Below are 21366 nucleotides of genomic sequence, written 5' to 3'. Positions count from 1 at the left end.
CCCGTGTTGCTGAAGCGCAGTATGCGCGAGCGCTGGCATACGTTTCAGGAGCATGCACTGTGCTGTTTCTCTCCAGAACCGATGATGTTTGAAGACGTGCAAATCAAGTAGCAGTGTTTAGAGTGTGCTACTTCATGTCATCTTTGTGCACGATTACTAATACGTTGTGGTCAGGGATATGCTGAAAACTTCAGCTACCTCAATGGTTGAATCATGATGGAGACGTGCTACTGTGTCAACAGGGCTGCGTCTACATTAAAAGGGTGTATACCTGCGAAACGCCGATAGAAATTGTGGAAGCGGTTCTATATTAGTACACAGTAAGCACTACTTCTGTGAAAACACATTCAACTTTCGTGTTATTCCTATGACGAAGGGATCAACCATGTTTTTTTTTTTTTCTATAGCAGTCCTTGCAATTTGAGCAAGAATTCTCACCACCTCAGCACATGCAACAAATTTATCATTGAACTCTGCGTAGTTTTCGCTGAAGAGATTTTGGAGCTGCAAACTGGCCACGGACACCTAAAATGTGATTTGTCTAGTGCTTCATCAACCTAGCCAGAAACGCTTTCATTTTCCTATATTGTAAGAGCTATGACGACTCAGTTGTAACGAGGTTTATTGGCCGTGAACTTGGGAACGAACAAGCGCAACGGACCCGAAGATGAAGTGCATGTTCAAAGACGATGATGATTGTCAGCCAGAACAGGTGATGATGATTGACTGCTGTCCAGATGAGGATGAAGCGCATAATATATGCCTAGAGAGCGTGTTTAGGGATACACTTCCACATTTCTTTTGTAATTTCTCTTCAAGATATTCGATAAATGTTCTAAAATTATTCCATTCAATTTGCACTCGCACTTTAGTATTGTATTCATGCCACACCAAAAATTTGTGTTGGCACAGCTTTTGATCACACTTAATGGACTGTCATAACCAAGAATGCCACTCAGTGTAGCCATTCTAAGTAGAAATGGAGGCAGCATTTGCTGTTCACGTTTTTGTGATGACTGTGGTGGCAACAGCAGTCACTTTGGCTAATGCTGCTAACTTGCCAAAAATACAATTTCGCTTTTGCATTTGATTATAGCAGCCTGTGGGCAGTGGCTTGATCTATTTTTTTCTGGAAGACATTATAATTTAGAACAGCGTCACTAACTGTAGAATCTAAATAATTCAAGATCTTAATATTTATGAAATTCAACTGTTCTCACCAAAATTTTCAGAACTTGTGTGGGATAAGTTCTCTAGAGCATTCAAACTTTGGGAACTGCCAGACATATTACTCCTAATGAAACATTTGATTCTTACACACCGCTTTTTGCACTCACCTCATCTTGCCCGCAAGATGGCGAATATTTTTTTCCAACTTCGTGTTGTTGTAACGAATTTTCGGAGCCCTTCGAACTTGAACTGACGAGGTTCTGCTGCTGTGGAAGTACTGCAGGATGTGGTTCCAATGTACTTTTTTTTTTTGTTCTATTGCCACACACAGGACAAACTGGAGAAGCTTTTGAGGCTGAGCAAGGCTTGGGAGGCAGAGCCTGCAACGCTAGAGCACCTCTGGTCCGAGGTGTCCGATCCGCTGTACTCGCTCCGCGACTCCGAGAAGCATCTTGGTTTCCCACCCAAGGTGAGTTGGCTCACTTGAGACCTGCGTACATCGGACAACTTCTTTAACACAGAGAATGGTTCATCTGTGTTCATTTCGCATTTGGGTCAACACTGTTATTGAGACCAGATTATGTGCAGCGATCTTGCAATGAACTTTTCCAGAATAGATCTGAACAGTACGGCTTGAGCTGTTTAGCCACCCAGAGAGATTAAGGTGTAGTACTTTTAAATGTCGAGATCAAAGAGGTTTGCTGTAGGCTTATGTCTTTCGTGTACATAAGATATGAAAAAGTCAGTTTTTCTTGTCTGGGCTATATGCGTCTGTATCTGCCAGTACGGAACGATGGATCGAGGATGGAGAAATACGTAATGCCTTACATAATGCCTGTAAGGGAACATCAGTTTTAGGTAACATATAGTGTCTACATGATGTTCCATTAAAATTGTGGCAATTGATATACTACAGAATTGTGCAAGCCCCTTTTTATGCACCAAAGTGACAAGTTGTCAGGGCATGCCGTAAGAGGTCACAGAACAGCAGAACACAAGGTAATGATGCCGACAGGCTCAGTGCTTACTAGTGTTATGGTCAGTTTCTCTAGTTTTGTGTTTTAGAAAAAGTCTATGCAATTCCTCTTGCTATTCATTAGCTCTCGCCATGCGGCACCCGTTCTTTGTTAAATTGTGAATGGCATGCGGAGTCTTGAATGGTACTGGGTTGATTTGTTTTTGTTATATAGAGAAACGTTTTTTGTGCAGGCGACCACCACCTACTTTTCAAAGAACTGTACAGAGAAGGATGCAGAACTTGTGTCCTGCTACATGAAGCAGAAGGTCAGTGATGTTATGCTTCACGAGATGTTGCTTTCAGTAGCAACTCTTTATGGAATGAAGCTTTTGGAAAAGTAATGATTGATTGAATTGCCCCTTGTACGCAAAAATGAACCGTCTCTCAAGTTCTTTTTGAAAACATTGAGCGAAAAACAGGACAAAAGTCATGCAAGAACACTCATGGCATGTTAGCTCCTACTTTTGTCCAGTATTTTAGTTATGGTGGAAAACCTTTCTGGCGTGGGCTATTAAAAAACCATCATTGCAGCTTCTGTGAACGCAATTTGATGTGGGGGCTGAGCAACTCTAGAGTTTCTCTGCTAAGCTTGAGGCCAGGGTTCCTTGCTAACAGTGGTAGCTGCATTTTGAGGGGGGCAAAAACACCTGTGTTTGCAGTACTTTGAGATGTGTATTAAGGGGAGATGCTACTCGAAGACAGTTTTTTTTAAATATTCACCCTAGAGCAATGAAACTTGAGCCGTTTGGGGAACTTTTTATGCTGATTTCAAATATATAGTTAGTTTTCTTGCAAGTTGCACACTTTTATCTCTGTAACATGACAAAGTGAGAACCTTAACCATTTTGCCCCCCTCTTTTCATCCCTAGACTTCTGTATTTTTTCGCTACTCATAGTTCATAATGTTTCAAATAAAGTGGAGAATGCAAATAACTAATTAGGAAGCACATACAACATATGTAATACACATGAAAAATAATAGACGTAAAAAGTCCACATTTCACCTACCCTAGTAAAGGTTTACATAAAATTTTTTATTGTACAATAAAATATTGGAATTCGAACTAGATAATTGCATTTCTCATACTTTGGAAGAAATTTGAGCAAAATTTAATGCAGGTGTCAGCATTAGAAGTGCCCTAAAAAGGAGGGGCACATTGGAAAAAATGGCAAAATTTGTGTTTTGAGAAAAACGAGTTTTAAAGTTAAAATTCAGTTTTTATATATGAAAGATATTAAATCTTATGAAATTTGGTTCCAAAAAGAACAACCTTTCTTGTAGTGGCCACTACAACTAACATACGCCTGCACCATGAGTTTGTCCCTCTCGTCTTTTTCAATCCGACTCCTCACAGACATTTCGCTCACAGACAGGGCCATGAAATGCTTGCCAAACTTCCGCTCCATCTGGCAGAGCCTTGTGCCAACTGCAAGCTAGGAAGAAGTTCGACAGGACTGCGAAATCCAAACTAAGTCCAATGTCATGCCAGTTTGCGGCCATGTTTGTACCACATACCGTCGTACATAATGGCAATGTCGTCCCTGCTAAGTCCTCTCACTGCGAGCTCTTTCGACCTCGCAAGATTGGCGCTGACGTCATTCGTTGCCCAATCACGAACTTTCCGGCTGACGGGTGTGAATAACTTTGGCGCATTGGCTTTTGGAAGCCAACAAATTAACTGCCGCAAATCAGACCAGCTGCTCGTAGCCTATTCCTACAGAGCACGCTGCACAACGGCTTTCACTTGCGAGCAATTCCTTTTTTCATTCATAACGGAGATAATTACATGAGAAAAGCATTGTTTAGCTGCGCTGCTCGACAAGACATGGACCCCGCAAACAGGTTTCACAGCACATACAGGCGCGCAGCGGCCAATGGCGGTCCCCGATTCGTACCACGTGATAAGCCAGTCGCGGCGCTCGAAAAATACGCAGTAGCGTGCTTCTTTTTATTATTTCTTGCGCTGCATCAGCGAGGGAAACTGTTGTTATTTGAAAAGTGAGGCTCGACTCTTCGACTCATGCCATCAACAATGGCGAGCGGCGGCGCATTATCCGCGACAAGATGCTCGAAGACTGCACACTTTGGACCTTTTAACAGGCACCTTGTGTTCTTTAGATGCAATTTTAAAGCATTTCCAGTTAAGTCTTGGTCTGTATTTTTTTTTACATAACAATAGAGGTACTAATCTGATCAAAACAGGTGAAAATAAAAAATTGGTAATTTTGAAACAAACTCGCATTTTTTGACCCACATCTCCCCTTAAGGGTCCCCAGGTTTTTAAAATTTGTATCTCTCTTCCTCCCTGCAAACTGGCATGCTTCGTAAGGATGTGTTCAAGCAGAAAACAATCGTATTTTTGTATTTTTCATATTTGTGCATAAAATAGTCGGGCGTTCTCTTTACTTCCAATGTGCGAAACTCCAGTGATGTGACTGCATTTCCTAGGGACATTGATGTCGCGTTAGTTGTTGTTCATCAGCGAAAATGCTTTTCTTAGTTTTAAATGATTAGTCGGTGAGAAATGGTTTTTTCAGACTTTTAAATCTCTATATATATGTCTAAAAGTTATAGAAAACTTTTATATGTTAAGGAGCAAATGTGCTTTTTTTTTATGAGCACATCTTACTTGAGGATTGTTTATATTTTCTTTATCGGAAGGTAGCAGTTCTTGTGTTTACAGGATGAATTTATTGTTATCACGCAAAATATGTGAGCTTGGGGAGAAGACATTAAAGGGGGAAAAAATTATATTTTGGGGCAACTTATCAGTTGACTGATAAACATTTCAAACAAAATATACTTCAGTAAAATTTGTTGTTGGGCTATTTGGTGCATTTTACGAAAAGAAGAACTAGAATATGGAAACCACTGGGAAGAATTACTTTTGCCTATTCTTCCTGGTGGTTTGCGTCGACCTATTTTCATGTAGTATTGGACAAAGTGTGAACTCAAAAGTAAGTGACTATTCCATATTTATGTCGCCTTTTCATTTTCACTTATGCTGTACTATCATAGGTGAGCGTTGATGATGCAGTTTTTTTGGGGGGGATAATTTTTCCAGAAAAATGCGTTCCCAATAATTCACTGAGGTTCACGCTTATTTGAACAGGGTATTGAGGGCTACATTACGAGGCTATTCAAGCGACCGGCTGCTGGGTCTGGTGACCAGGATCACTACGAGATCCGCTTTGCATCCGTGCTACCTACAGGTACGTGCATCTGTGTCATACTAATGGGAGTTTCGTTTTTCTTGGGAGTGTGATTCACCCATCGCCTTGCGAGAAACGGCTTGCTTTGAGGAAGCCAGGTGAGTATCTGTATCGTATCACAGTGCAACAGGCATCCACCCATATTGTAACTCCTTCAATCACAACAAATGTGCAACTGGTACTGAGCATAGGCGTGTGCTGAAAACTCCATCGTATGGGTAGCAAAGTTTTACTTGAACCTCGCCTTTGTCTCTCGCCAGTGTTCCGAACCGTCCCCTTGCACCTGCTCTTATGATAGGTTGAGTTTATTGACCACATGCTAAAACCCAGAAGCGTGTGCTACGATGCACTTTGCCAACTTCATATCAATTTCACACGATGACCGCAACGACGATATTGACATTGTAGCAATTAACCAACATTACAGCAAGCTACCACCGAAGCATCAAAACAAACAGTCGATAACAAGATTAACAACGAAATACAACCACCGCCTCGCTGTCTATATGAGAAATTACTGTAGAAAAGCTCTTCATGCTTGTTATTCTCGCATATTACAAGGAACGCATCTTGCGTTCTTTGTAGTATGTGAGGATAACAAGCATGAACAGCTAATTGCAACCAAAGCGAAAATCGGGGTAGCTGCCATGTTGCGGAAATAGTCGCAATCTTTTCTAGGTGACAGGCGATTTTTTTTAAACGTAAAATGTGATGCAAACGAATGGCCCTTTGGAGCAGCCATCATGTCAGTGAATCCTGTCATCATCGTGTTTGGGCCTTAAAGTTTCAAATTTGAGGAAGTGACTGTCGGTTAGCATAAGCAGTTTTGTGACCTTCGCTTGCTGTGTGCTTGTCAGCTGCGATGTCTCCACACTCACGCGGTTCAGGACGCCCGCTGTGGTGCAGAAATAATTTTAAAAACTGGGGGCAGGCCGCGCACAGATAAAAAGAAAAACAAAGTGGTGGGGGGGTGGCATAATAAAAATGGTAAATATTTAACGAGCAAGGAGGCGCCAGGTGTCAGTTAGCGGGACTGCAGCGGATGAGTGTGTGGGGTGCATTTACTACGGAGGGACAAAAATCTAATTTTTGACAACTGAAGTTAGAGGTGTGTTTATTGTTAGTGCGTTCACTACATGAGTATATACGGCACTTGGAATGTAGTAGCAGAATGCATTCACAATTAGGCCACAAAGCCTGGTTAAGCCATAATGACAGTAAGTAAAAACTAAGGACAATCAATATTTGCATTTTCAAGTCCTCATTGAAGAGAAGGAAAAGTGCACTTGCAACATTAGGTTTTCACAAATGTGTCGTAAATTAGACTCATGTCTCGATAGAGCTGAATTGCGAGGTGATAGGAGATTTTCTTTACACCTCTTGATTGAAACCTCGCTAGGCTGCGGTTTTATTTTTTTTTGGCATGCTGGCTTTGCATTAAACTGTAATGCCCGTGGCTACCTTTGTGCACAGAGGACCCCGAAAATGCCAAGTTTCTGGTGTGTGACGTGATGAACAACAGCAGGGTCACCTTTACACGGGGCGACTACTCACCACTGCTCAAGCTCACCGTCGACAACCTTCGGCTTGCTCAGGTGGGTGGCATCGCCTGAAAGGATTTCACAAGCCTGTAGATCATTTCATCATAAATTAAAGAAAGGAAGGTATGTGTGCATGCGATTAACATAGTTGGGCACGTATGATGTCGATCAATTGATCGTAGCCTCGGTTTGAATGTCCAGTAAAGGTTAGATGCGCGTGTTCACTCATTATGAATTTCAGTGCCATAATGAAGTTATCGCATCGCCATATCAGCTGCAGTTGAGGCAAGACAAGCAGTACGCTATTAGGATGAATAGGATTGCACGTATGAAAATGGCGTTTATTTGGATTGGCGAGGAACATTTTTTAGCCCTCTAGGAGAGGGACGTTTCGTCCAGTAGTGGGAGTAGGATAAGCTTGATGCCAATGCCGTGCTGATGCTTGCGCAGGAGAATGCGGCCAACGACACACAGCGGCAAATGCTGGGCAAGTACATTGAGAGCTTCACGGTGGGCAGCCTCGACGCCCACAAGGATGGCTCCCGCTTCTGGATTCGCGACAAGGGGCCCAACGTTGAATCGTGAGTGTCATGCCACCAGAGGGTTGTGCTGAAGTACACTCGAACCTCGATATAACAAACCCGGGTATTATAATGAAATATCGATTAAAATTAAGTAAAGGAAAAATAGTCCGAATAGACAGTGTTAGGAGTAACCTTTATAACAAATTATCAGATATAGCGAACTTAATTTTGCGTAAGGTGCAACTTTGTTATAAAGAGGTTTGAATGTAGTGCCCTCTTGAGATTATGTTGACAACGGGCGTTTCTCGATTAGCTGGGCTCGCCCAGTTTTATAGTGTGCTGAAATTACATTTGAAGGACTGTGACGTTTCTAGTTATATCAGTTCAAAACTGCTAAGAACTAAGTAGTTACACCTGTCTGAAAGTCATCAGCACATAGCTAAAGAAAAAGAAGCTCTTTAGAATAAAAATATTGCAGTGGATCAAAAATTTGTCCAGGTTTGAGAATTACACTTGGCGTCATAGCCTTTCTGGTTTAACCACTGGCTAGCTAAGGAATTATACGATACGTCTTGAACTGTACTAGGTGTAGGTTCTTCGCAGGCAGAAAATTTTCTCAATTCGAAACACTTGTTTGTTCATATGACTCGATGGCACGAGTCAGTTTGTGCTGCTGTCGTTCTGATGCCAAGTTTTTTCTTGTGTGAAACTGCGTTGTAGATTTCCCAAAAAGCCAGTGCTCAATTGAAGGTGTTGCATTTGCGTGTTCTAGAGAATATTGAGTGGGCCATTTGATATTTCTTGAGAATTGAGTGTGTTTCTTTTTTTTTTTTTTAGCACTGTGATGTTTTTGTCACCAGCATTGTTAATCACAGCTTTCTATCCCTCAAGGTAGTTAATTAGCCATGTGGATATAGCTCTCTGAAGAATTTAGGTAAAAGGTTCACAGTTGTTAAATATTGTTGAATATTTAATGGAAGAAAGAAGAGAACAAAGTGTGAGCACGAGCTGAGAGCTCGTGACTGGGCGGTGCCAAACGAATGTGTGCCAGACACTGGACGCGTTTCTACCTCGTCTGAGCCATTAAACCTTTGTTTTTCGCTCACTCCACCGGCGAAGACACCTGTTTTTTCTACAACAGTTATTGCTGCTGCAAAACTTTAAAGTGCTCAGGATGAGCAAAAAAAAGGGGGGGGGGGGGGAGATGTGGCGAAACACTTTCAGGTGTAAATAGAGGCACCACTTTTAGGGAATTGAAGAAAATTGCAGAGAATAGGAAACGTGTTTTATAAATGAAGATTTAAATCAAAAGCAGAAAAATCAAAAAGAAAAAATAAATACACATGTACAAATCTGAAAATAAACAAATCTTGGTGGGCCTCTAGTAGAACAGCTCATTAATGAGACTGTTACCGAGTGCATTCAAAATGTTATTCCAACAGTTTGATGTTATGATTTTGGGTGGAATGTGCTCAGAAGATGCTGGAGATAGCTTAAGTATCCTGTTTTATGTATTGCAAGTTCCCCAAGGCAGAGCACATAAAGCCTTTTTTTTTTCTTGCAGGTCAAATTTCAGCACTGTTCTATGTTGCACTTATCAAATTCAATGTGTGCTGTTATGAAATCTTCATAATTTCCTGTCTTTGTAACACGCTAAAACTGTGATGCACGTTATTGTGTAGTTCCTACTCACAGAGTTTCATTCATTAATTTGTATTCTTGTGCAGGTACATAGGATTTATAGAGACGTACAGGGATCCAGCCGGTATACGTGGTGAATTCGAAGGTGGGCGCACAATTTGAAGTTCACGCTTCAGATATTCTTTTAGAAGGGCCTGGTCTTACTTATTCGACTACTGTCAGTGGCAAATAATTTTGGTGGAAGCTTCAAAGATGGGGTAATGTTAGGCTTGTGGGAATAGCAAATTTGATGTTCAAAGCGAACTGTAGTTTGGTTTGAATAATTTTGAATCGAATATGAATATTATATGTCACGTATTATAAAAAAAAAAAATGAGCATACAGTTTTCGATCGATATTTTGGACCTGGCGGAAACCAAAAAATAGTTTGAAAAATTGAACAGTCCGGAAAAGTTTCAAGCCGTGAAAGTTTATTTTGATTAGAAAAGCACTGAAAAAATTCCCAAGAATGCCATGCTTTATGCTGTTCTTGGGGATGAGCAAGCGCGCTGGCAATCGCTGCCACAGACCACTGCGAGTGGCAAAGTTGGTGGCTCTATGAAACCAAGCAAACAAAACTTGATGCTGGTCGCAAAAAGATGCATGCAACTTCTTGCTTGTTTGGATGCATTAACAACACAGTCTGGGCTTGCTTTACCTGCACCGACATTGCACAGCGCCTGAGCCTCCACGTTTCGTCACCATCAAAACGCTACCGCCGCGGCCGCAATCCAACCCGCGTGTTCCAGGTCAGTAGCCGAGCACCATGACCACATAATGCTGCTGAGCAACTGTGAGTAGCAGCGGGCGTTCCACGTGCACGACTGCTCAAGCGTACTTGTCACACCACTAACTCGACCACGTGCGCAATGACGACCAGAAAAACAATTGCACAGAAAATAAAAACGACTTACTAGTGTAATAATGGTGATGATAAGGCTGACTGAAAAATAAGTTTTGCCATGCTAGCCAAGAAAGAAAGATCAGATATGGTCTCCAAAGCTGGAAGATTGTGCGCTCTTCTAATCTTGAAAGTCAGACAACTAGCCACTGCAAGCCAAACTCGACCAAGCCAACAAAAAACCTAGTATGATGGCTTTCAATATTGAGCAGCATAGCTCAAAACAGTGGATTTAGTCTGGAAATCAATCTTTGGAACACAAATTCATCTGAAAAATTGGTCACGAAAGTGCAATAGTGGAATGGGAACCTTGACAGTGCATTTGTGATGTCCGAAATATCCAACAAGTCCGAATTATTGAAGTCTTTAAAATCCATCGGCAACTGTATTTGTTTCCATGGTGTGCACTATCAACACTTCCCATACACCGGAACCAGACCACACGTACGAAATATTTTACTGTGATTTTGAAGTACCGCGGCTGCGGCGGCTGCATTTCTGATGGAGGCGGAAATGTTGCAGGCCCGTGTGCTCAGATTTGGGTGCACTTTAAAGAACCCCAGGTGGTCAAAATTTCCGAAGCCTTCCACTACAACGTCTCTCATAATCATATGGTGGTTTTGGGACGTTAAACCCCACATATCAAATCATGATTTTGAAGTTTTCGTCACCCAGCCACCCAGCCACTGCAAGCCAGCCCCATGGCAACAGACATTGCCATGACAAGTCAAGACAGTTCCCTGGGTTTGCAAAATTTGCGACTAGCATGCAGCCTAAATCGCAGAAATTGCTGTCGGAGTCTCTAGATGACTGTTCACTTGTCATCGTTTATGGGAACCACGCGAGACTTACAGCAAGCTAACAGCTGTAGCTAGTATGCCACGTTGCGGTCTTCCCATGACGTCGTACTTGTGTTGACACATCACTACGACGCCGGCCTCTCTGTACCGATACCAGAGCTGCCTTTTTAAGGCAGGGGTATTAAAAATGTACCGTATACATTCCCAAGCACTGTGACACTCTTTTTAGCGTTACACCAGTGTTTTGTTAAGAGCAACAACCCGAAAATGTTTAATATTCATGTCAATACTCCCTTAATTTTTTGCATACTAGTTGGTGAAACGGTAAATGTTTTAGGATGCAGGATAGCTTGGATCACTGTTTAAGATAGGTAAAGTTCCTCCAATAGAGCATTGATGGCACTCGCATGGAAGTATATTCCATCTGAATTTACTTTTTTTTGTGGTTTTGGTTTTTAAGCAATAGGATATTTTTTCACCTAATGCAGGCTTTGTCGCCATGGTGAATCGGCCTCAGAGTGAGAAGTTTGGCGCGCTGGTGGAAAGGGCCGAGGCCCTGCTTAAGCTGCTTCCATGGCCAAAGAGCTTCGAGAAGGATCGCTTCCTACGACCCGACTTCACCTCGCTCGACGTCCTCACTTTCGGCGGGAGTGGCATACCTGCGGGCATCAACATTCCAAATTGTAAGTCCGCATTCACGTCCTCCCACGTGCTGCAGTGTTTTAGGGCGCTCAAAATGCTTTGCTTTTTTAGGACTTAATTGCCTTTAATTTAGCACTGCGTTAGCCGCATATCTGAACTGCATAGTCGCTGTCAATGATAGCATCAATGGTGTTTGCAGTTTTGTGCGTGGAAATACAAGCAAACAGTAATTCCATTTTTAATTCGTGTTTGTGGACAGAATACCATATTTACTCGAGTAATCAACCCACCGTTTTCTCATAAAAGTTGACACCGATTTAGGGGGAGGACGCATTACACAGGAAAAAAAGAAAGTCACGGGAGTTATAACAGCGAAAACTTCGCGTGATGGCTTTGCTTGTTTTGGCCCGTGAAATGCGCGACAAATCTTTTTTGTAGCCCGAAGCTATTTTTGTTTCCTTCTGTAACGAAAGCCCACGGACCGACGCCAAAGTGTCTTCCAGCTGCTCAGTTCCAGTGCTCCTGCGCATGCTGTTTTTAACCAGCCGTGTAGCTAGCGAACTGGCATAACGTGCCCTGCACAGCAGGTGCCCTAACTAAGTTCACAACGACAAACTCGACAACAAAAATGCAGTCGGATGGTGGCACACAAACGTGTTATGGTAGACGTTGCGGGTGCACGATGCGTTTTCGGCTCGGTTGCAATTTGCATGGCCTCTGGAGAGGGCGGGCACGCGACGTGTGTGTACGCCGCGCACCCGTAATTTTGGAGGTCACGCGCTTCGTTTTTCGCTTTATTTTGTGCTGGTGTGCTTGCGTGGCGCTATCAGCAAAGAGGTTTCTCCTGCATTCGACAGATGGCGTTCTGCTGCAAAACTTTCAAATTTTGATTGACGTCGTCCGCGCTCATGCTGCTCGCAACTGTTTAGCATGGTTGCGGAGCTATGTTTTGACTTTTATTGCGTAGTTATTTTGTGATATAAAGGCTTGATTTAACATTTTTTCGATCGTCAACGGAACCGGCTATCATACCGAAATAAAATGAACAGATACATTCAAAAAGGTTTTCTTTTTCTTTTTTCAAGGACCAAGCGGGGGGGGGGGGGGGGGTTTATTACGTGAGTAAATACGGTATGTGCCTTCAGAACAATGTCACTACTGTCTATGGTCACATCTGTTTATTATGTGGGTTTCTTTAACCACTTGAAGTTGCATCTTACTTTTTCTGTGAATTTTTCGTTTCATTTTTTTTATTTTCCATAGTATCTATTCAAGCTCTGGAATGCATGAAATTCTGCAGATTAGTTCACTCTTTCGTAATCTGTCTGAAAACTGCTCTTTTGAATAATGCATTGCAGAAAAAGTTTACTCTCTTAATGTTCGTATGATTCTGCTTAGTAGAGTCAAACCTGGATGCCCCACCACGGTGGTCTAGTGGCTAAGGTACTCGGCTGCATTTCCGATGGAGGCGGAAATGTTGTAGGCCCGTGTACTCAGATTTGGGTGCACGTTAAAGAACCCCAGGTGGTCAAAATTTCCGGAGTCCGCCACTACGGCGTCTCTCATAATCAAATGGTGGTTTTGGGACGTTAAACCCCACAAATCAATCTAGAGTCAAACCTGGATCTAAGGAAACCCTGTTTTAAGGAATTCCTGGATTTAACGAGTTTTGTCATTCACAAACTCTATCCCCATGGGAACCCTTGAATTTTTTACCTCCATGTAACGAAAGCATTGTGGCAGGTTACTAGGTGGTGATCAATTTTTCATGTTCATCGTTTATTATCTTGGGCAATTGATCTGCAGGAAACTTGGATGAATAATACGTCACTTTTATGATTGCAAGAAAAAAAAAGCAAGCGGTGATGGTGAAAGGAATGCGTGCAAGCGAAGTGAGCCCGAACAGTCAGGAGTGCAGTGATTGCTAGTACGAAAAGGTACATGAGTACTCGGCCAGCTAGCTCACCAGTTCTTTTTGACGAATCTGCAGCCTACTTAAAGGTCAGGTATTTTAGTTTTGTCATATTGACAGCCTGTACTCTGGATGTTTCATCTACTCTCCAGATGATGAAATACGGCAAAACGAGGGCTTCAAGAACGTTTCGCTGGGCAACGTCATCAATGCTGATGACAAGTCTTCCAAGGCGAACTTTATGACAGCCGATGATAACGTAAGTAATGTGCCTTCATGACTGTGACTGTCATGTGAGTTCTATGCTCTGACAAAGACATCTAACTCGCGTAATCCTCGCACTCCCATAATTCTCTCACCCCCCACATCGCCCAAGAGAAATACGATTTCTTTTTTTCCTCGAGTAATTATTGCACCCCCAAAAAGTGCTGCAATAATGTCGTCTGCTCTTTCCAGCCACTAATGACGATAGCACACGCCATCTGAAGCCATCTCTTAAGCATCAAGTGCACTATTGCACAGAGATTCAATTCAATCCAAGCCAAACCGAAGTGACCAGTGCGCGTTGCGGCGTGTTTTGTATGTTGTGTCGGTAATCTTGTCACGTTATGAGGCGATACTGAAGCTGTATGGCTGCTTTCTAGTTGCAAATGATATATCATGCACTAAACAACGGCAACAGGGCGCCGGTAGGCCCTTTGGAGTCTACATGAGTTTTGTGTTCGGTACTGGTGACGGCAGCTTAAAGACACCAAGGCGCGTTGGGCCTGCCGTACGCCTAAAACTAGGATTGATGGTAAACTTTATTTCTTCAGAAGGAAACTGCGGAAGATTCTGTTGAATAGCCATCAGTCCAATACTTACATCCCACGCTTACCTTTTGAGGGCTCCTGTTGAGCAACGAACGCTACCGCTACGCCCGCAACGTCCGCAAGCTTTGCGTATGGTATTCTAATTCTCGACTGTTTGCTTCCACTTTTTGTGTCAATAAATCTTGTGTTGAATCTCTGCTTTTATTGTTGAAGTAATTTTTTAATTAGTACTTCTTAAAGCTTGCTGTTAGTTGCTGGTGTGAGAATCCCGATTTGCGGCCACTTCGTTTTCTTTTTCGCTTTGTACGTTTTCGTAGAAAGTTTTCCCCGCTTAATTCTCGCACCCCCCAACTTTTCATCGGTTTTCCGGCAAAAAAAGTGCAAGGATTATGCAAGTAAATACCGTACATTGCTGTTTGGTCTTCGGGCACAAAATTGTGGCCTGGCATTTTTTTTTTTGCTGCGTTGTGTTCCTGGGAGCCTGTTAGTCATAACATAACATGATAGTTTTTTGCAGCGTGTGACAAATGATTAATTACAGGCTCGCTATTACCCACCAGTGTCAGTTTCGGTTTCGGAAACGACAATCCACCGGGTTCAACTATCACTACCACGCGGGTGCAGTGCCCGACCATATCGGCACACAAAACTGTGACGCACTTCTGGGCGGTTCGCATCAAGAAGTTTCTTTCGAACAGAAAACGGGACAGCAATGTCATCAAACACAAAACTTTCAACGCGTGCGCCAGGGCCATGGACTCGCGAGCAACTGCTGAGTAATACAGTCTGCTTACAGTACACTGCATGCTCTGCTGGAGCAAACACGACCAAGGAGAGCTGGCGGCTATGACGTCGTCATAGCTTGCTGCAGCATGGTCACATGAGGGAAGTAGAAGGCCCCAAAGGGTCCCCTTCGAGGGTGTCAATATTGCAATGAGAAGTCGATCGCTCACGTACACTTCAAAATTATTTTAAAATGCTTTCCAAGCTATATTCACTGTTTATAGGTGCAATATTAATATTTTTCCGAAAATCATGCACCTTAAAAGGGTGTTAGTAAGCCAACAATCAGAAGCAGTACTGGGTTTGGATGACTGTGTTGTGTGTCTAGCAACCTCCCCCTCCTCTGTCACTGTGCCCCTTTCCTTATAATATTCAGAGTGACAAAATGTGCTCTGCTGGACTCTTGTGATGGGGGTGAGACTAGGCCTCACCACCTTGACAGAAGGCTGTTGCCAATGTTGGCTTTGTACTTGTAATTTTCATTTCGTACAGTCATTTTCGCCTGCCTGTCCACGACTGATGTGCACGTACTTCCAGACGAGCTGCAGTACTCATTTTGTTTTATTTCTTTTTTTCTAGATTTTCTTACTCCCTTTCTCCACAAGTTCACTTTGTTCTATTGCCCGTCTTGATTTTTTAATTGTATTTTTTTATGCTCTTCCTATAGTCGTACCAGCTGCGACTGCCACTGTGAAAGCTAGTCCTAGCACAAGAATACATGTTCTAGAAATTGTCTGAAGTGGATTTCTTTTTCTTTTTGACCAAATCTTTGGAAAATCAAACAAACATTTTCATGTTGTTTGGTTCATGCAACACTTTGGCTTGAGAGGCCCTGCAACAATATTTCGGCATGGTCAGAAAACGCTACCCATCGGCAGTTGAGGCTCTCAAGAACATTGAAGAAGAACGGCCATTTAGGCTAGTAACGCTACAACCACTGTTACCGTATTTACTCAATTCTACCGCGCCCTCGATTGTAACGTGCACTTATTTTTCTCGTTGGCCCGCACGATCACAACACTTGGGAAAACGACTCCTTTCGGGAGCGTCTTCCATTTAAATATGAAGTACGGGGGAAGCTTGTGCCCATCTGACGTGTAACAGAGCATTGCCGTCATTGTAGTTTTACCGTGGACCGATGCCAGCATGCGAACTTGCTTCGCCCTCTTTTTCTCGACGGTTGTGGTGCCAGGCATGTCGAAGTAACGAGGCGTCTGATCGGCATTCCCGATTTGCCCAAGCAGGTAGCCGTTGTTGTGCCACAAGTTTAGGATGAACCTCTGAACACTGTGAAGCTTTTCTTCGTACTCCTCTAGCAACTTTGGGCATATGCCCGTTCGCCTTCGAAGGGAAAAGGCTTTCATCTTCATAAAGGTAGTTAGCCAGCACCTGCTCGCTTTAAACTGGCTCTGCATTAGCCCTTTTTCTAAGGCTAACTGCATAGCCTGCACTTGGAGCAGTTCTGTCGTCAAATGCCGCTGTGCCGCTCACTGCTTAATCACATACTCGCCGAGCAGCTCTTCAATTTGTGGAAACCGACCCTGCTGTGGTCCACTGAAGCCTTTGCGTGAATTTTTGCTGTCGATAATATTCTGCTTTTGTTTCCACCAATCCCACACGCACGTTTCGGAAACTCCGAACGACCGCGATGCGGCCCGATTTCCGTTCGTTTCGGCACACGCGATGACTTTTCTTTTAAAGGCGGCATTGTGGTGCACTCTTCGAGTTTTTGGAGTCGGCCCTTCCATGCCGTCGATGTTAATGCACTACAAGATGACGAACTCCTCAGCACACTTACGAAGTGCCGCACATGGGAAACACATAGGCAGAAATGGCCGACGCGCCATGCCGACGCACGTAGGGGGCGTCCATTTAGGGAATGGCCGTATTCATTTTTTTTCGTATTCGATTCTAACGCGCATGCCATTTATGAACTCGCTTAACCGGAAAAAAGGTGCGTGTTAGATTCTAGTATTTACGGTAACATGGATCTCAAGAACATGCGAGCGAAACGTTATAGCACAGCACGTGGTGGGGAATTCACAATTAATTCTCAAAGTAATCTATTAATCACCCCCTCTTTTCACTACAAATGATGCCATATAACCAAATTGCGGTGCCATATATGTCAACACCATGGCTGTTGGCTGATTTAAGCATTGTGAGCTGCGAAGTTATCGTGGTTGCAGTGGGATGTTGCTACATGACTACTACTCACACAATGGTGATCACACTGAAAGCTAGCCGCACACTAAAAAAAAGTATTCAAGGTCACGATGTGCACTGATAAAGAGGCTATCATCTCGCCCTCTTTTCCGTTGCTTTCAGCGCACTTGCTAATACGAAAGCAGAGATCAAGCGCTTGGAGCTTGCAACAAATCTCTGTAACTCTGCTCATACTCCACAGATTCTGAAGGTGTTCGTGGCATAAAGCGTCATGTGCTAATATTGAGGCTATTCCATTTATACGCAGAAAAGTGTTGCAGGACCCTTTCAATTCTGTTTGTTTTAATGAAAGTATACCGTAACAGTGAAATAGTAACTGGAAGCGAAAATATACGCAGTATCTTGCCACCTTTGTGCACTGAACGCGCAACCTGTACAATGGTCACTCGAGCTCTGTTGATGTGTCCTTCGTTTGCAGGAGCTCTTCAACAGGTTGAAAAACCAGGCATTTGAGGTTCAAGTGGGCCTGCATGAGCTCCTGGGCCATGGCAGCGGCAAGTTGCTCGTGCAGCGCAAGGATGGCACCTTCAACTTTGACCACGAGCACGTCAAAGTGCCCCACGTTGGCTTGGGTGCGGATCCTGAGGCCAAGGTTGGTATCCAATGACAGTGGTTCTCAGCTATGGATACATCGGGGACCCCTCGTGGACCCGTGTTAGTGATGCGGGACTCCTTTTCAATGGGAGAAAAAAAAAGAGAGGGGGGTGTTATAACTTGAGACAACAAGCAGCATATATTACTTTTATTTCTTCTTGGCAAAAAATGGTCAAACCTAAGTACCAAAGCAGTGTGATCTCAACAGCTTGTCAAAAAGTTGTGCAGCCTGCAGTTGCACTCAACCTGTTTCAAGCTATGCCTGCTATTCAAATATGGGAGCCTAGAAAAAGTGCTCATGAGCATACCTCCTAGAAAACTGCAACATTTTGTACCTCATGACCTCATGTATAAAGAAGAACAATTCAGCTCCACCACTATGCAAAGCTGCTATGCGGTAAAGCACACCGAAATTGAGAGAGGTTGCTTCATCAGAACATTGTGTGCCTCTGAAAAATTGCGTTTTTTGTTCTTTTTGTTTTTCTTGATGGGTTTTCGAGGCCTCCGAAAATGGCACCACGAACCCTTATTTGAGAATCTCTGGTCTGTTGTGACACTGTTTGCTGGCATTAGTCAAGACAGGGCATCTTGGAATTGCAATCTTTCATGTGTTGGTGTTCTTTTTAGAGTTCAAGGGGCATACAAAAACTTGGAAACCTATGTTAAGGATGAGGTTGGTACATTAGGAAGGTGTTGAAAACAATTCACGGCAGTTAAGACGCTTAGCCATACATCCAGAGCCACTAATGGTTAGGTTAACAAGGAGAAAAGCAAATAGGCATAGCAAAAAGTACAGTCGACTCTCATTAATTTCAACTCAAAGAGACCTCTGAATTTTGTTTGAAATATTAAGAAATTTGAATTATTTGAAGTTCTCAAATAGATAACTGTGGAGAAGGTGACACCACGCATTATGATTAGGCATTGGTTTTATCACATTTAAAAATATTTTGAGTGTCTTGAAGCGCTAACTGCATGCAGTGAACAGAAAGCAGAATTTTTAGTGTCCATAAATTTATTGGGCCTTTACTGCTGATTAGACGACCTTTTTAAGAAATCGTGAATTTCTAACTGCTTCATTGCTATAGGTATGTATGTGCCTGCAGCACAAAGCTCTCTATACCAGTTGAGAAGTGTCACGGTTCACCATGCGTGTACTTTGTTTCAAGCATTTGTTAACTTGCAAAGCCTTTTTCCTTGAAGCCCTCAGGTGCTTCATTTTTAGACTGTTAGGATTATATTGGCACACAAATTTTTAAATAGTAGTGGAAAGCAGCTGTTGTTTTCTGGTATGGAACTGCGAAAAGTATGAATTAACCGAATGATGGAGTTTGAATTAGGAGGCTTTTAGATACAGTGAAAGAATCGAGGGCCAACCAAAAAGTCGAATTCTGTTTGAATTAACCAAAAGTATGGATTATCACTAGTTTGAATTATAGCGAGTCTACTGTATACATAACAATCGATGGAAGACAGGTAGTTGAACTATGAAGGGGTCACACTGCTCTTACAAAAAAAACTTTTTACTCTTTTATTTATTTTGATAAAGTTTGGGCACTTTACTAAAACTGTCTGCAGATGTCAAATACAGCTAAACCCCCTTTATAAGAGGCATGCTCTGGGCAGCAGTTCTTGTCTTTTATATGAGGGTTCTCTTATAAGCAGGGTAGTCCGCATGCATTTTCTTATCAACCTGTACTTTACTGTACACACGCTGTTGTCTCTTGTACCCATTTGTCCTTATATCAGTGTCTCTTATAAAGGGGTTCGACTATGCAAATATTTTTTTTTTCAATATAATGAGTAGTTTTTAAAGCAAAATATTTAATGTGCCTTTTGAGGAGTAACTTTTTTTTATATAAACTAAGTGAGTTACAAAATAAATCAGCATATCACAATTATCTGGAATCAAAACTGTGTGGCATGCAACATAAGTGCATGTTCTAAGTTCATTAACAAAAGTGATACTTTGTTAAACGTATCTTAGCGAGTCGGTTTCACTTGTGAACAAGGCTGAATGCCACGTGCACGTGAGTGTAACGCAGTGCAGTCTCAATGTGCAGCTATGTGAGTACAGTAATTCTCTAAGAGGCCATGCAACTTTGCGCTTGTCGTTACACTGTCGAGATCGTGGATGGAGTCGTCTGTTTGGCAACACCACCATTTTGTATCGTCGCTGAGGGCAAACGCAGTGGGAAATTTCGGAAGCTGTCCCCATCAGTGCTCTGTCCGATACATGCGTCATTCAAGCCTCAGTTGCCTTGCTTGACTAAAAACTCGACTTTCCGAGCTTCCGCAGGTATTTTTCTGCATGCTATTCTTGGATCGTGTTATTGAACACGCCTCTTATGTAGGACGCAGCCTTGTAATTTAAGCATGGGTTATGTGCAATAATTTTTTCATTTGGCAGTCAATGATCGTCCTGTGTAGTTTGTAGGCTTGTGCGAATAGTGAATTTCAGGGTCGAAGCAAATAGTGATTTTGGCCGAATAATTTCGAATCGGCTTCGAATAGTATGTATGACATATAAAAAAAAAAAAGGAATACAGTAGAATCTCGATGATACAATCACGGCTGATACGAAATTCGGGGTGATACAAATTTTTCTGCGATCCCGGCCGAGGCCCATTAATTTACTATGTGCTAGAGTACGGTTCTTACGAACTGATTTTTTACCCGAGTTGTTTGATACGAATAAACGCCACCCCACCAACGGCCGCAGAAGCAAGCAGCGTGCACGCACGCGCTGAAATGCGTGCTGCGCCGCCGGTTTAGCACGTTGTCAGCGCCGCCTTCGAGGGGCGGGCGACAGACTCGAAGATCTACGCGATCTCGAATGCCGGAGCAACAACCTAGTTCTAGAAACGTTGTGCCGGAGTGCACCTTTTGCTTTCTCTCGAAGGCTCCAGATGGCGCTGGCGACGGTGAAGACACAAATCCAATCCAATCTTTGTTTTGCTTGGTGGTGGTTCCTCTCTGGTGCGGACACGTGGTTACTGCAGTGCGGAGGCTGACGACAGTCTTGCCCAGTCGAGCACACGTATTTGCTTTGTTGTGCCTTTTTGCGGAGTCGCAGCAAGCCATGCCTCGCAAGCGGAAGGCTCTCTCTTTTAAGAAGAAACTGGACATTCTTCGAAAGGTCGATGAGGATCCGAAAAGAGAACGCACGGAGTTGGCTAAGGAGCTAGGCCTCGCTAGGTCGACATTGAGCACAATTGTTGGACAGCGGGACACAATAATGAAAAATGTGCTTTCGTTCAGCGTCAACGCGAAGCAAGCAAAGACAGCCCAACACGTGAAACTTGAATAATCTTTATTGATCTGGTTTAAAGAAGTTACTGCAGCCGGTGTGAGCATTGACTCACGACGGCAAAGTTTTGCGTGAAAAAGCCGACGAGAGCGCCCTTGCTCTGCTCATCGACGGATTCCAGGTCTCAGGTGGGTGGCTGCACCGTTTCAAGATGAGACACGGTCTCGTGTACAAAAGCGTCTGCGGGTAAGCCAAGAAGGCTGACGAGACCGTTGTTAGCGACTGGCTCGCGAAGCTGGG

At 43.1% G+C, this 21366-nt stretch overlaps 1 protein-coding gene across 2 annotated transcripts in view; it reads left to right on the top strand.

Moving 5' to 3' along the window:
- DppIII (dipeptidyl peptidase 3) overlaps positions 1-21366 on the top strand; it is a 69160-nt gene that overhangs the window by 30419 nt on the left and 17375 nt on the right. For both annotated transcript variants that reach the window (XM_075895626.1, XM_037425347.2), the window contains 9 exons: positions 1502-1639; positions 2380-2454; positions 5302-5401; positions 6875-6996; positions 7393-7523; positions 9194-9252; positions 11336-11530; positions 13554-13660; positions 17641-17814. In XM_075895626.1, coding sequence (XP_075751741.1) covers positions 1502-1639; positions 2380-2454; positions 5302-5401; positions 6875-6996; positions 7393-7523; positions 9194-9252; positions 11336-11530; positions 13554-13660; positions 17641-17814 — 1101 coding nt within the window. The remainder of the gene's footprint in view (positions 1-1501; positions 1640-2379; positions 2455-5301; positions 5402-6874; positions 6997-7392; positions 7524-9193; positions 9253-11335; positions 11531-13553; positions 13661-17640; positions 17815-21366) is intronic.

Source organism: Rhipicephalus microplus, chromosome 5, assembly GCF_043290135.1.
Source record: "Rhipicephalus microplus isolate Deutch F79 chromosome 5, USDA_Rmic, whole genome shotgun sequence".
NCBI lineage: Eukaryota > Metazoa > Arthropoda > Arachnida > Ixodida > Ixodidae > Rhipicephalus > Rhipicephalus microplus.
The sequence above is the reverse complement of the archived record's forward strand: the minus strand, read 5'-3'. Positions and strand labels throughout refer to the sequence as shown.